Genomic DNA, 12,218 nt, shown 5'->3' with positions numbered 1-12,218 from the left:
AACCTCTGAACCCTCACCCTTGACATTTCCTTGATCACTTTCATTCACTCTCATCTTCATTGTCCCCTCTAGTTTCACCGCAAATGTGAATTATCAACGTTGTGTGATGGTGGGGAACTGAGAGACCATATTTTGCTGCCCACTTCAATATGCCCTGTCACCCGGGTAAGTGTTGCTGCCCCGGCAGGTTTCTCTGGGTTCACATTTCAGATGTAGGTGGCATTCAGGCGGGTCGCATCCCTCCGAGGGCTTCCTTGCAACTCCTAGGGTTTGTGTTTTCACTACAAGTTTGAAAGGTCATTGCCACACTCATCAGATTGTGAGAGAAAACTCCTCTGACTGGTTCCAAGCAACTTGGCCACCTAGAATGCTCTGAAATGGCCCATCAAGGGAAGCCCATGCATTCTAAGCACCTTTCCAGCAGAGCACAGTTACAGGACTTTCTGCCACCACCTGCACATGGCGAGGCCTCCTGGGTCCCCCTGTCAGCCTGTCTCTTATGTCTAAACATGGAAATTCCTCTGCCTTGAGGATTCCTACTTGGGGGGCCCAACCCTGTTTGGAGATGAAAGCAGGAAAATTCAAGTCCATTTATCTCCATCTGAAACTTTGTCTCTTATGTTGAAGACTCCTCTTTCCAAACCAAATCCCAAAAACCGTAACTGTCCCCTTCTGTCTTGAAGATGTTGCCGAGGCTCACCGATCCCTCATATTTCATCCTTGACTTGACTTGCTACTCCTTTTTCATTAAAAGGCTGAAGGAAAAACACCACTTTGGAAAACCAGTTGGCAGTATCTTGTAGGTTGGAAATACACAAACTCTGTGACCCAACACGTCCTCCTGTGTATCTGCCTGAGAAATGTGCGCATTTAGGGGCACCTAGGTGGCTCAGTCGGTTAAGCGTCCAACTCTTGATTTTGGCTCAGGTCATGATCTCATGGTCATGAGATCAAGCCCCTGGTCAGGCTCAGTGCTGGTTGTAGAGCCTGCCCGGGATTCTCTCTCCCTCTTCTGCCCTTCCTCCACCCAATTGCACCACTTGCTCGAAGAAAGGGAGGGAGGAAGAACGGAAGATGAGCATTTATTCCACCAAAAGACCTGCACAAGAATGTTCATATTGGTTTTGTTCGTAACAGTCAAAAACTAGAAACCATCTAAATGACTGCTGACAGAGGGGTTTGAGGCATATCGGTGTAATGGAATACTGCATTGCAGTGGGGAAGAGCTCTGCTGAGGTGCAAAAACATGGATAATCTCAAAGATACAATGCTGAACAAAAGAGGCTAGACTCAAAAAAAGACACTCCCTAGGATTTCATTTATGAAATTTAAAAGGCAGGAGTGATGCCTGAAGAGGCAGTAGTTATCAAGGCATGTAAGGATGCAGAAATTCATCAAGCCGGAGATTTAGGTTGGAACATTTTACTATATCATACGAAATAAACCTCCATAAAATAAATAATAAACACTGAAGAAAACAAAAAAAACCAGGATATACAAAACTAAGCAAAACAACTTACTTCAGTATCACATCAGTTAGATAGTGCTGAGCAGAGAAGCCAGATCTAAGACCTTGCTTCCCAGAGCTCAAGCATCTAAATCAACAAAGCAGATTTCTGCCAATTTCAGCGTTTCTTCTCCCTAGGTCTGTTCCAGTGTTTTGAAGTTAAAGTCAGAACAAACGATGATAGAGGCCTGGGGAGTCTTAGAGAATCCCGTAGGGAAGCATTTCTTTTTTTTCGATCCAAAGCCCTGTTTTGAAAAACTCCTCCCTACTCTATACTGGTTTTGTATTCTCTCTTTATATTAACTATTTGTTTTTCTTCTGATCACTTTTTTTTTATATTTGACTTTTTTTTTTCAAAATGTGTTTGTCTTTCCTCTCATCACAGGACAGGCAAGGTGGGAAGTCTGATGGCAGCGTGTCAGCCAAGGGTGAACTTGTGATGCAGGTACCTCCACAAGCCTCAAGTCCCATCTCTCATTCTGAGTGGGTTCAAGGCTGTTGGGGAGATGGGGGAGGACAGGGTTTGCATTCTAGAGAAATATATCTCAACATTTTCTTTCTCATCTGATCTATTACATCACACAGGAGGACACTTTATTTCCAGCTTCTGTAAATATCTTTGAGTACCATACTGTTGGCAAGTGGTGAAAAGGGGAGGTTGGTTGATCCTACTGCTGGTCAAATAAATTTTATCACCCTTTTAGGAAAAAGTTATATAAAACTTCAATATGCACACCTCAATACTAACAGCAGTGTGGACCAAGAAATATACAGTGGGTTTTCCAAGACTTTCAAGCTGTGTCTAGAATGTGATCTGCCAAGACAAAGTTAACCAGATTCAGAAGATCTTCTTTATCCTTGAAAAGGGAGGGGCGTAGCAATCCCTGCACTGCCCACCTCCTAGAGATTCTCTAAGATTAAATGAGAACATGCAGATTCATGTGTCTTGAAAATTAAAAGATAAACAATAATGATGGAGAAACTTTAATAAATGGGAGAGCTGTAGATGCCTAGAAAGGCAGCTGGAGTGCACGCACACGCGCGCGCACACACACACACAATGCAGGTGAGCCAGTTGTTTACAGCTGGCGTCCATCTCGTTACACTGCATCTGCTTTGATTGGGAATGCCCATGCTGTACAAGTTGTTAAGTATTTTGAATATCATCCCCGGAGGTAAAGAATTACTCCTCAGGCTCCAAGATGCTTCTGGGTATCATACAGTCACCTGGGCAGATGATAAGATTCTTAAAAATCCTAAGAATGCTACTGTCCATTTGAAACAACATGGTGCTGTGTTTGCTGAAATTTTAGCTTGAGATCTGGAAAAGTAGATATCACACATTGAATATGGAATATGGCTACATCTCCATATCAGTCTGTCCTTCAGCTGAATCCACAAACGTTTATTAAGTACCCATTCCCATATCTGATGTCATGGGGAGCTTGGTGGGAGGGTTATACACACACACACCCTGCTCCTGAGACATTTCAAATCCAGTTGATATTTTGAGACATTTATCTAAGAAAACATGAAACAAAACCCATGTGAATGGGCAACAAGAGAAGCCCAGATGATACTACATACTTCAAGTGCAATGGTTTCAGTTGCAATGATCGAGGAAAGCTTCATAGAGGAAGTAGCTCTTGAATTGGGCCCCGAGAATGAAAAGTTCTTTTTAAGAAGGAAGTGGGCTCTTCGGGACACCAAGGAGGAGGAGAAACCAGAGTGAGCAGCCCCACAGAGTGGGAAGTCAGGAGATACACTCACTCGAGGATAAAAGCCAGGCTTGGCTGGGACACAGCTGAGGGTTATAGGGGGCAACGGTAGATTGGGGCTATGCTGAAATGTCTTGGATGCCGGGTTGGGAAATTTGGATTATATCCTCTGGGAAACAAGGTGTCATTAAAGGTTTCTGAGCAGGAGTGGCATGACTGATGCCCCAGGAAGGAAACCACGTATGGGACTTACCTGAGATGGGAAAGGTCTGGGCTGGGTGGGTACCATGGCAGCTGCCAGAGATAAAAGGACAGCCAGGGAAATAATTGGCAGGGCAGGGTCTTCCCTAGATGACTAGATTAATGATAATAGTATGTTTAAGAGAAACAGTGAGCCAGGAGAGAGGACTAGTTCTGTGGGGAAGGAAGATAGGTCAGGTTCCGGCATGTGAGTTTGCAGTGATGGTGAGACATTTGGTTGAAGGTACCCATTGGACAGTAGGAAATGTAGAACTAGGGCTCAAGAGGAAAACTGGGGCTGGAAATGTGGATTTGGAAGGTGCTGGTGGAAATGATGGTTAACTTCATGAGTGTTATTTGATTGATGTATAGGACCAGAGGACCACAACTTCTAAAATTATATTCAGTTGTATCCATCACAAAATATAATCTTGTGCTTGTAGGGCGCCTGGCTGGCTCAGTCAGTGAAGTGTGAGACTCTTGATCTCAGGGTTGTGATTTCAAGCCCCACATTAGGCATAGAGCCTATTTAAAAAATAAATTAAAAACTATATATCATCTTGTGTTTATAGCCACAATACCATATCATCGTTCAGTGATCTGAAGTTACAGTGCCATTGCCACATCTCTGATCCGAGCCTCAAACTCTTGTCGCCATTAACACTACTCAAGGCCACTCGAGTCAAAGACACTTAACTGCTTCACCCCTCAGAAAACTCAGCCAGTGGACAAAGACCTACCTCCCAACTACCTCTCCTCCATGCTGGAAGAGCTTCCCATCCACCTTTCCTGGAAGCCATCTTAGCGTCAACTCTCCTCTCATTCATCCTGCTGGCTGAAAAAGAGCTAATTTCTTTTTCTTTTACCTTTTAAGTATAAGATCATCCCCACCCCGGGTACCCACCCCCTGCTGGTCTTGGTGAACCCCAAGAGTGGAGGGAGACAAGGAGAAAGGTATGTTCTCTTCTTTTTCAAAATGGAGAGGCTGAGACCACCTCACTCAGGGTTTTTCTTCCCCTCAACAGGGTGGACTGCAGAGACCGCCAGATCTCGGTTTCAGTCCCAGCCCTACCACTTACCACTTTATGACCTGGTTCAACTGACTGCTTAACATCCCTGTGCCTTGGTTCCCTCCTCTGTAACTGGAGATAATAATTTCTCCTGTCACAGCTGCGTTGTGAGGATTAAAGTAGACATATGCTTGGCCGAGGGCCCATCACAGCCATTCCCATGGGTCCCAGGGTCGGACCAAGTTCTGAGACGCCTGTTTCCTTCTCAGCCTCCCAGGTCCTTTCTTGATTTAAGAGGTGTGGCGGGACTCCCTTGACTGGGACCTCCTGGCCTGTCCATCTCCTGAGAAAACAGGGCACCACCTCATCAGTGAAGAAAATGCCCAGTCTCCCGGAAGCACTAAGGGAGTGAGAGGAGAGAGGGAAAAGGGGCGAGGCAGCTCTGCCGCCCTGTCCTGTTCAGCTCAAGATGATGGACAGACCATGCAGTGATCTGGAATCCAGGTTTACAAAAACAATAAGTAGGGTTGAAGCAAGAACTGCGAGAACCTCTACCTAGTCCAAGGAGCAAGGCATCTGCTGAGCTGACCTGATTCGCTGCAGCCTTGACACCCAGCCCAGAGGTGGTCACTGCCCCTGCCCCCAGCCTTTCCCTGCCCAGCCCCACCTCCTGCATGTCCTCCTGATCCGAAGATTTGGGGGAGCTTTCCATAGAGAGCTCCTTGATACCCCTGTGTAGTCCACAAAGAGCAGAATCACACTACCTAGAACATCCAGAATGTTTGGGAGAAGGATAAAGCTTTAAGAAGAATAGAGGTTTTATTCTCGGCAAGAGGTCTGGGGTTGAATGCTACGATCTTGCGTGGTGGGGAGGCCTTGAGCCAAGGCGTGAGAGTGTGGATGATGCTGGCTGGACCTGGGACTTCAGGGTCTGCAGGGCCTGTATGCAGTCTTCTCCCCTCTTGGGTTTAAGTGGACCCAGATTCCCACCACGGGTGGGCTCCAGAGGTGTTTGCCCTACTGTGACTTCTCACAATGACATTCTTCTTCTCTGTTTCTCTTTCTCTCCCTCTTTCTTTTTTTTTCCCATAGAATCCTTCGGAAATTCCACTATCTGCTCAACCCCAAACAAGTTTTCAACCTGGACAATGGGGGGCCCACTCCAGGGTATGGAGAAGCAATCTTCTTATCTCTCCTCCTCCACCCTTCATTTCTGAAGAAGATACCTATCTTTGGTCACCCTTCGTGTCTCTCTCATCTGTGGACTTATCCTTCCTGCCATTTTACCCTTTTCCTCTTTTCCTCCCATCTACTCTTACTTGCTCCTGGAGATACTCAGGAACACCCCTTATGGCTAAGTCTGGGAAGTCGCCTCCTTTTACTCCACCCCGGGAGAAGTTGTTTCTGTAAACGAGAAAAAGGCACATATGCCATTCATTTGATTGACAGAAAGAGCGGGCTGGTGAATTATGTTAACTTATCTGCAAGGCTGTGTTAGCTGGTGTCTTCATACTGAGTCATCAGGGAGGGGGAAAGAGTTTTCCTGTCACTGTCAGCAGCTCAGAAATCCATACTGCTGACTCAGAGTTCTGCTGCAAGTTCTGTTGGGGGAGCATTTTAGGATCAGGGCAATTAGTTATTCAGTGAAATCACTTTTTTCCAGGATTATCCAGTTTAGAGGTTGTTAAGCTGCCCCTGGCCCTTCTCCCGCAATGTGTCTCTTGGCTGTTTCACTGCCCAGCAGAGCGGGAGAGTGATAAGAGGAGGCAGGCAGCCTGAGTGCAGCTCTGGTGGGAGGAGCTGGGCCTAGTGTCAGCACGGATGTGATGGCTGCGGTCCCTGTAATCAGAGGCCCCTCCGGCCTGGGGCTGGAAAGCACCCAGACAGGGCTTCTTCCCAGACAGAGCTGGTGCGCTAGAGACATCTGCTGGCCAGCCCGAGCCTGTCTCCATGCCAGGTGCTCAGATCTGTACAGGCCGGGCTGGGCTTCCCAGAAGACAGCTGCTTTGCCCAGCCTCCTAACCTGCGTTTCCACTCACAGTTCGGCAAGACCCTCAGTGGGTGGGGGCGGGGAGGGACTATAAAAAGGGACTGTGTCCCTGTCTTCAGTTGTTTGCCACAAAGCTGTTATTTATATGGCTGTGATGGGGCAATACCCAGTTAAAAGAGGGAAAGTAACATGAATGCGAGTGCAGCACGTCAGCCATGACTTACCTGCAAAACTAATTGCAAAACAGGGCCCACCTATGCTGCCCTGGGTGCCATCATAGTCACTGCGATTGCAGTTACTGACCTGGGACTGAAGGGCAGCCTGCAAGTACCTTTACCAGCCCCCTCTCTTTTAGGGCATTGTGATGCTTGAATGCAGTACTCTAGCTTCACCTCATCCACCCTAAATTGCTTTTGCCCCTCATGACAAACCTGGTGGCTACTTCCAGGGCTGCTGTGCCCTGAGTGTCTTTGCTGGGTCAGTCGGTCACCAGGCAGGCTGTTTAACTGCAAGGAGCCTCCGTCCAGAATTCGCTTCCTAAAGGAGAGCAGAGTTCTGCAAGGGATGGGGAGGGGAGGAAATGTTGATTCGCCCACAGACGCATCAGTGACTCAGAAAGCCAGGGGTCTTTTCAGACCGCCAGGCCGGGCAAAAGGGGAACCTCTGAGCTTCAGTTCCCGAGTCCCACCCCGGTGTGTTCACAGGTGGCACTTGTTCTAAAGCAAAGGTTTTGTGCCTTTTTGTGCCAGAAACCCATCTGGCAGTTTGATGAAGCCAATGGACCTCTTCTCCGAATCCTTGTTAGGGTATAAAATGAAACGTAGAGGATTGCCAGGGACACTAATGCTACTGAAAAGACAGTCATCAAAATTATTAAAAACACAAGTATGTGACATGGGAACATATGTGATCTACTAACACATTTTTGGCAAGATCCAGAGACCGGTCTAATAACTATTATTAATTAAAAGCAGAGATGAGCATAAGTGATAGGAGGGGGCAGCTGCCACAACTGTGATAAAACATTAAAATACCTGTGGTTTTGACTTTCTAACAAAGTCGCAGGTAGTGTTAATACCTCTGTGATTTGTGGCCCACTTTCATAATTGAAGGAGAGGCTAAATCTCAGGGCTTAGGAAAGGTAAGAGTGTAACATCTTCTCCTCCATGTGCGTGGCACTCTGGTTTCTATCTACAGACCTCTGGGCCCCAGGTAAAGAGCCCTGCTCTAGGGGCGCCCGGGTGGCTCAGTCGGTTAAGCGTCCAACTTTGGCTCAGGTCATGATCTCATGGTTTGTGAGTGCAAGCCCCATATCGGGCTCTGCTGACAGCACAGGGCCCTCTTTGGATCCTCTGGTTCCTTCTCTCTCTGCCCCTCCCTTGCACTTTCCCTCTCTCTCAAAAATAAACTAACATAAAAAAAAAAGAGCCCTACTCTAAAAGGCGAAGGCCTCGGAGGGATGGTGCTCACTCCCCTTGGGTCTGGGCCCTCAGGACAGTGGGCTGAATATCCACTAGTTCAGGGCACCTGAATTAGAGGACAGTTTGTGAGGACAGAACAGGCAGGAAAGCCAGAGAGGAGTCCAGACGTTGCGGGTCGGTTGTATTGGTGCCCAAATAAGCAAACTATGGCTGCCTCTGCACAAATAGTAAAGAATTTGTTTGTGTTGAATGTTGAGTCACATTCTCCTTATACAAGGACGGCTCCCCAGGATTCTTCTCTCTACTCTAGTGGTACTGCTTCCCTTGTTAAGTTCTGGTTTTAGAATGCTAAGTGACCCTTTCAACCCCAAAAGGAATCAGGGCCGTAACGTACTCCCAGGGAACAGGGGAGACCCTGACTCAAGCAGTGTCAAATGTCCACCACAACCTAGTAAATAAGACCACTTTGGCCTTTTACTTCCCAGGTTGAACTTTTTCCGTGATACTCCAGACTTCCGTGTTTTAGCCTGCGGAGGAGATGGGACAGTTGGCTGGATTCTGGATTGCATTGGTAAGAAGGGGCTGGGAGGAGCTTTAGAGTTTATTTATTGTAGGCATGTTTAAAGTCAGAGGAAGGTAATACACAGGAAAGAGAAATGGAGCCATGTCCGGTTCATCCTTGTTTCCACTCTTGGGCCATTGCTTGACTACAGTGCTTGGCCATTGTATCTACCTTGGGTGAAAAAAAGAAATGGAAGGACAGGTACAGATTAACTGTTTAGTTTCAGGTCTTGCCTCATAAACATGGCTGGGGTTTGGACGGTGGTAGGACAGGCCAAATTGGGGAGCTGGTAGGGGGAGTGGGAGGGCAGGACTAGGTCTCCAAGCAGACCCGGGTTAGTGGATAAAGGCCAGAGAATTAAGCATAGGTGGGTAGCCTGGCCAAATCACCTTGAGCTGAGCACGTGCAGCCTGAGTCCAGAAAGCACGTCTAGAAAGTGCAGATCAGTACAAGCAAAGAAAGGTCATGCTGGGCTGTGCCCAATATGCTTAGATTAGAAGGGCAGTGGGGAGGGCCCTCCCAGTGGGCTGGGAATCAGGAGGCCTGGGTTTCAGTCCAGCTCTGCCTGGATCTGTGGGTCTGTGGACATCTCATCCTCTGCAGATGATGGGGGCTAACTCTGGAATTGTCTGTCACTCCTTCCACAAATACTGCCTATGCACCTCCATGTACCATGCTCTGTCCAGGCCCTGGAGATGCAACAGTGAACAAACAGATGAAAATCCCACCCTTGCGGAGCTTCCTTTCTAGACGGAGGAGACAGGCAATAAACAAACAAACAAACAAAAACCAAAACACAAGAGAAACATACAGCATGCGGAAGGTGATAAAAACACAGCAGGGATGGGGCAAGGAGCCCAGCAGGGGTAAGGTTGGGGGTGGTCTACGATCTAAGACTGAGTGTTTGGGGAAGACATCACATAGCAGATGATGTTTGCATGGAAACCTGGAGGAGAGGTGAGCCATGCGGATACTTGAGGAAATAGCAGTCTGTGCAGGAGGAACAGCAAATACAAAGGCCCTGAGGTAGGAGCAAAGCCAGGCTGCTGAAGGCAGCAGGACTGCAGAGCGTGCTTGGAACGGAGCGTGTGAGGGAAGAATGGCAGAGGATGAAGCTGGGATAGCACAGGGCCAGATCACTAGGACGTGTAGGGCAGTAAACAGAATATGGCTTTCATACCAGAAATGTCCCAAGATGCTGGACGGTTTCGAGCAAAAGTACACAGTGGGTCGTGAGAAAAGGGCAGAAGCAGGGAGACCTGCAGGAGGCACCTGCAGTGAGAAGTGACCAAGGCTTGGACAACAGGAGACACAGAGGAAGTTGTGAGGAGTGGTCGGCTGGCTTCTGGATAGCTTTGGAAGATGGAGCCATCAGGATGAGAGGAAGAGAGGAGTCAGGGATGGGCATGGGTAGACCCTGACTGGGGCAGGGAAGGCTGTGCCTCTGGGGGTCGTAAGCAGACCACCAGGAAGGGTGGGACCACACCCGGCTCCCCACAGGCACTTCAGTTACCATGGACACAACCCTGCCAAACAGGCACCCACGCTCTCCTGTCACCTCCGGCTCTGGAGTTGTTTGTGGGAGTGGGGAGGCATCCTCCCTTCCTCTGGGAGCCGAGGAAGGAAAAGCTGATCAGCAAAGGGTGGATGGCCACAGTCCTGGGAGCCGCTCACACGGTTCCCTCTCCATCACGAAGGAGAACGTAGGCTTTGGTGACTTTATAAAATTCATCTCACTTCACCGTCTCTTCACCATCTCATCACCGTCTCTTGTAGCTATTCCTATGAGATAGCTATTCCAGAGAACACGGGGGAAAGTCTATGCCCAAAACTGGAAGAAGAAAGGTCATGTAACAGGCTGGCAACCTGAAGAGAAGAAACAGTCATGGAAGGAATAACTGCATGATGCACATTCATTCATTCATTCATTCAGGAATGTTAAATTACTTATTTAGTGCCTTCTGCCACCCTGTGTTGGTCCTCCCATTGATCTGTTTATACTCACTCTATAGCCAGAGTGGTCTTTCCTGAATGTCCGTGGGTTCATGATGTGTGTAAAGCACATCAGTGTCTTCCCAGTACTCTTAGGATAAGGACAAAAACCTTTCAAATGGTCTATAAGGTCCTCGTGCTGCAGCAGCTGCTTACTTCCAGCCTTACTTCCTACCACCATTCTTCTCTCTCTGGACTCCAGCCACCCAGTCCCTCTCTCGGACCCTTGAATATACCAGTCTCCCTTCTACCACAGGGCCTTTGCACAAGTGGTTCCTCCTGTCTGGTATGCTCCCTGGCCATTCCTTGGTCAACTTCTACTTCAGATCTCAGCCAAAGTGTAGCTTCCTCAGAGGATCCAACCTCAGTCACCTTATTATATGATCATACTTTTTCCCTTTCCAGTATGAATGTGAAATTATGCCTCATTTATATGAAGACCTCATTAATATCTGTCTCTCAACTGTAAGCATCATGAGAGCCTGTGTCTTGGCACTTTGACCCACTATTAGAGTCATAGCACCCAACACAGCACCAGTACATAGTAGGCCTTCTGTAATGTATGCAGAGATACTGTGGTGGATGAGATATAGTTCCCCCAGGGAGGATACAGCACATTGAGGCAACAAGTGAGTAGTCAATTACAAGAGTCAATTGGGAGATTGTTCCTGGTGCTGAAGAAACACTCTGGAGAGGCACCTAGCCCAGACTAGGGCAAGCAGGGAGGGTCCCCCAGAGGCAGCACCTAAGCAACAGAGAGCTTATGACTTAAGGCACTGAAGATACTTAAGCATGGTTGACAGGTCAAGCAGGAGGAGGCTAGAGTGGAAGGCAGACCCCAGTACCATGTTGGAGATGATGGGAGTAGCCACGACAGAGGGAAAGCAGAGAGCAGGGGACTGCAGTGCTCAGGCTCCAGCTCAGGGACAGCCTGCCTTGAAGGTGTGGAGAGCCACTGGGGGAACTGAGGCTGAGAAGGCAGAGAGGAGGCAGTTGCTTCAAGACCAGGAGGAAGGAATCACGTCGGGGAGCTCAGGCATCGCCATAGGAATAGCTAGAAGAGACGGTGGACAGATCTATTAAGGAAAGAGCATGTGGAAACTGAGCAGGGTGAGGAAGAGGGAAAAACCTAGGATGACATCTGGGTTTCTAGCCTCAAAGCATGAAGATGGGGACCACAGAAGGAGCAGACATAAGGAAACAAGGGCCTTCCAAGTAAAAGGCACAGCTTGTACAAAGGCAAGGAGGCATAAATGCAGACCCTGTGTTCTGAGAACCATGGCAGAGTCCATCACTTTGCTCTGTCCCCCAACTTACACCTCCTGGTGATGATCTCAGCCCCAGGTCTTGCCTGAGCTCTGCCATTTCCGGCATAAGTCAGAGAACCCCGGGGGACCTATGAACTCCCCTTTTGCTGGGACAGCCCTAGCATTAGCCTCACTTGCTGATTCCTGTATCACCCCTCCCCCCACCCACACTCCTCAATCAGCGTTACTCACATCCCCAGGCCCCAAAGCGTGCTGCAGTTTATGTCAGTGGCGCCCCCTGGAGCCCAGTGGGTGCCCGTGCCTGCTCCAGCTTTCTCAGGGTGGCCAACGTGTTGCTGTAGACCCGCAGCCAGATTAGACCACACGTGTTCTGCTGTGTTTTCTCTGATGTTTCAGTCTGATGCTCCCTCACAACCAGCATGGGAGATAAGGTTAGGAATTGTGTATTTGCAAGTCTGGGGTAGGGGTGGGCGGAAGTGACAAACTGGTACCTGGGTGCCAAATGACACC

General features: G+C 48.4%; 1 protein-coding gene across 1 annotated transcript in view; it reads left to right on the top strand.

The window, feature by feature from the left end:
- DGKG (diacylglycerol kinase gamma) overlaps positions 1-12,218 on the top strand; it is a 205,546-nt gene that overhangs the window by 94,608 nt on the left and 98,720 nt on the right. Inside the window, exons 13-17 of the mRNA XM_047876465.1 lie at positions 73-165; positions 1,893-1,952; positions 4,340-4,419; positions 5,568-5,642; positions 8,372-8,457. Of these exons, the coding sequence (XP_047732421.1) occupies positions 73-165; positions 1,893-1,952; positions 4,340-4,419; positions 5,568-5,642; positions 8,372-8,457 (394 nt within the window). The remainder of the gene's footprint in view (positions 1-72; positions 166-1,892; positions 1,953-4,339; positions 4,420-5,567; positions 5,643-8,371; positions 8,458-12,218) is intronic.

This window comes from Prionailurus viverrinus, chromosome C2 (genome assembly GCF_022837055.1).
Source record: "Prionailurus viverrinus isolate Anna chromosome C2, UM_Priviv_1.0, whole genome shotgun sequence".
Classification (NCBI taxonomy): Eukaryota; Metazoa; Chordata; class Mammalia; order Carnivora; family Felidae; genus Prionailurus; species Prionailurus viverrinus.
This window is presented reverse-complemented; position numbering and strand designations above follow the sequence as displayed.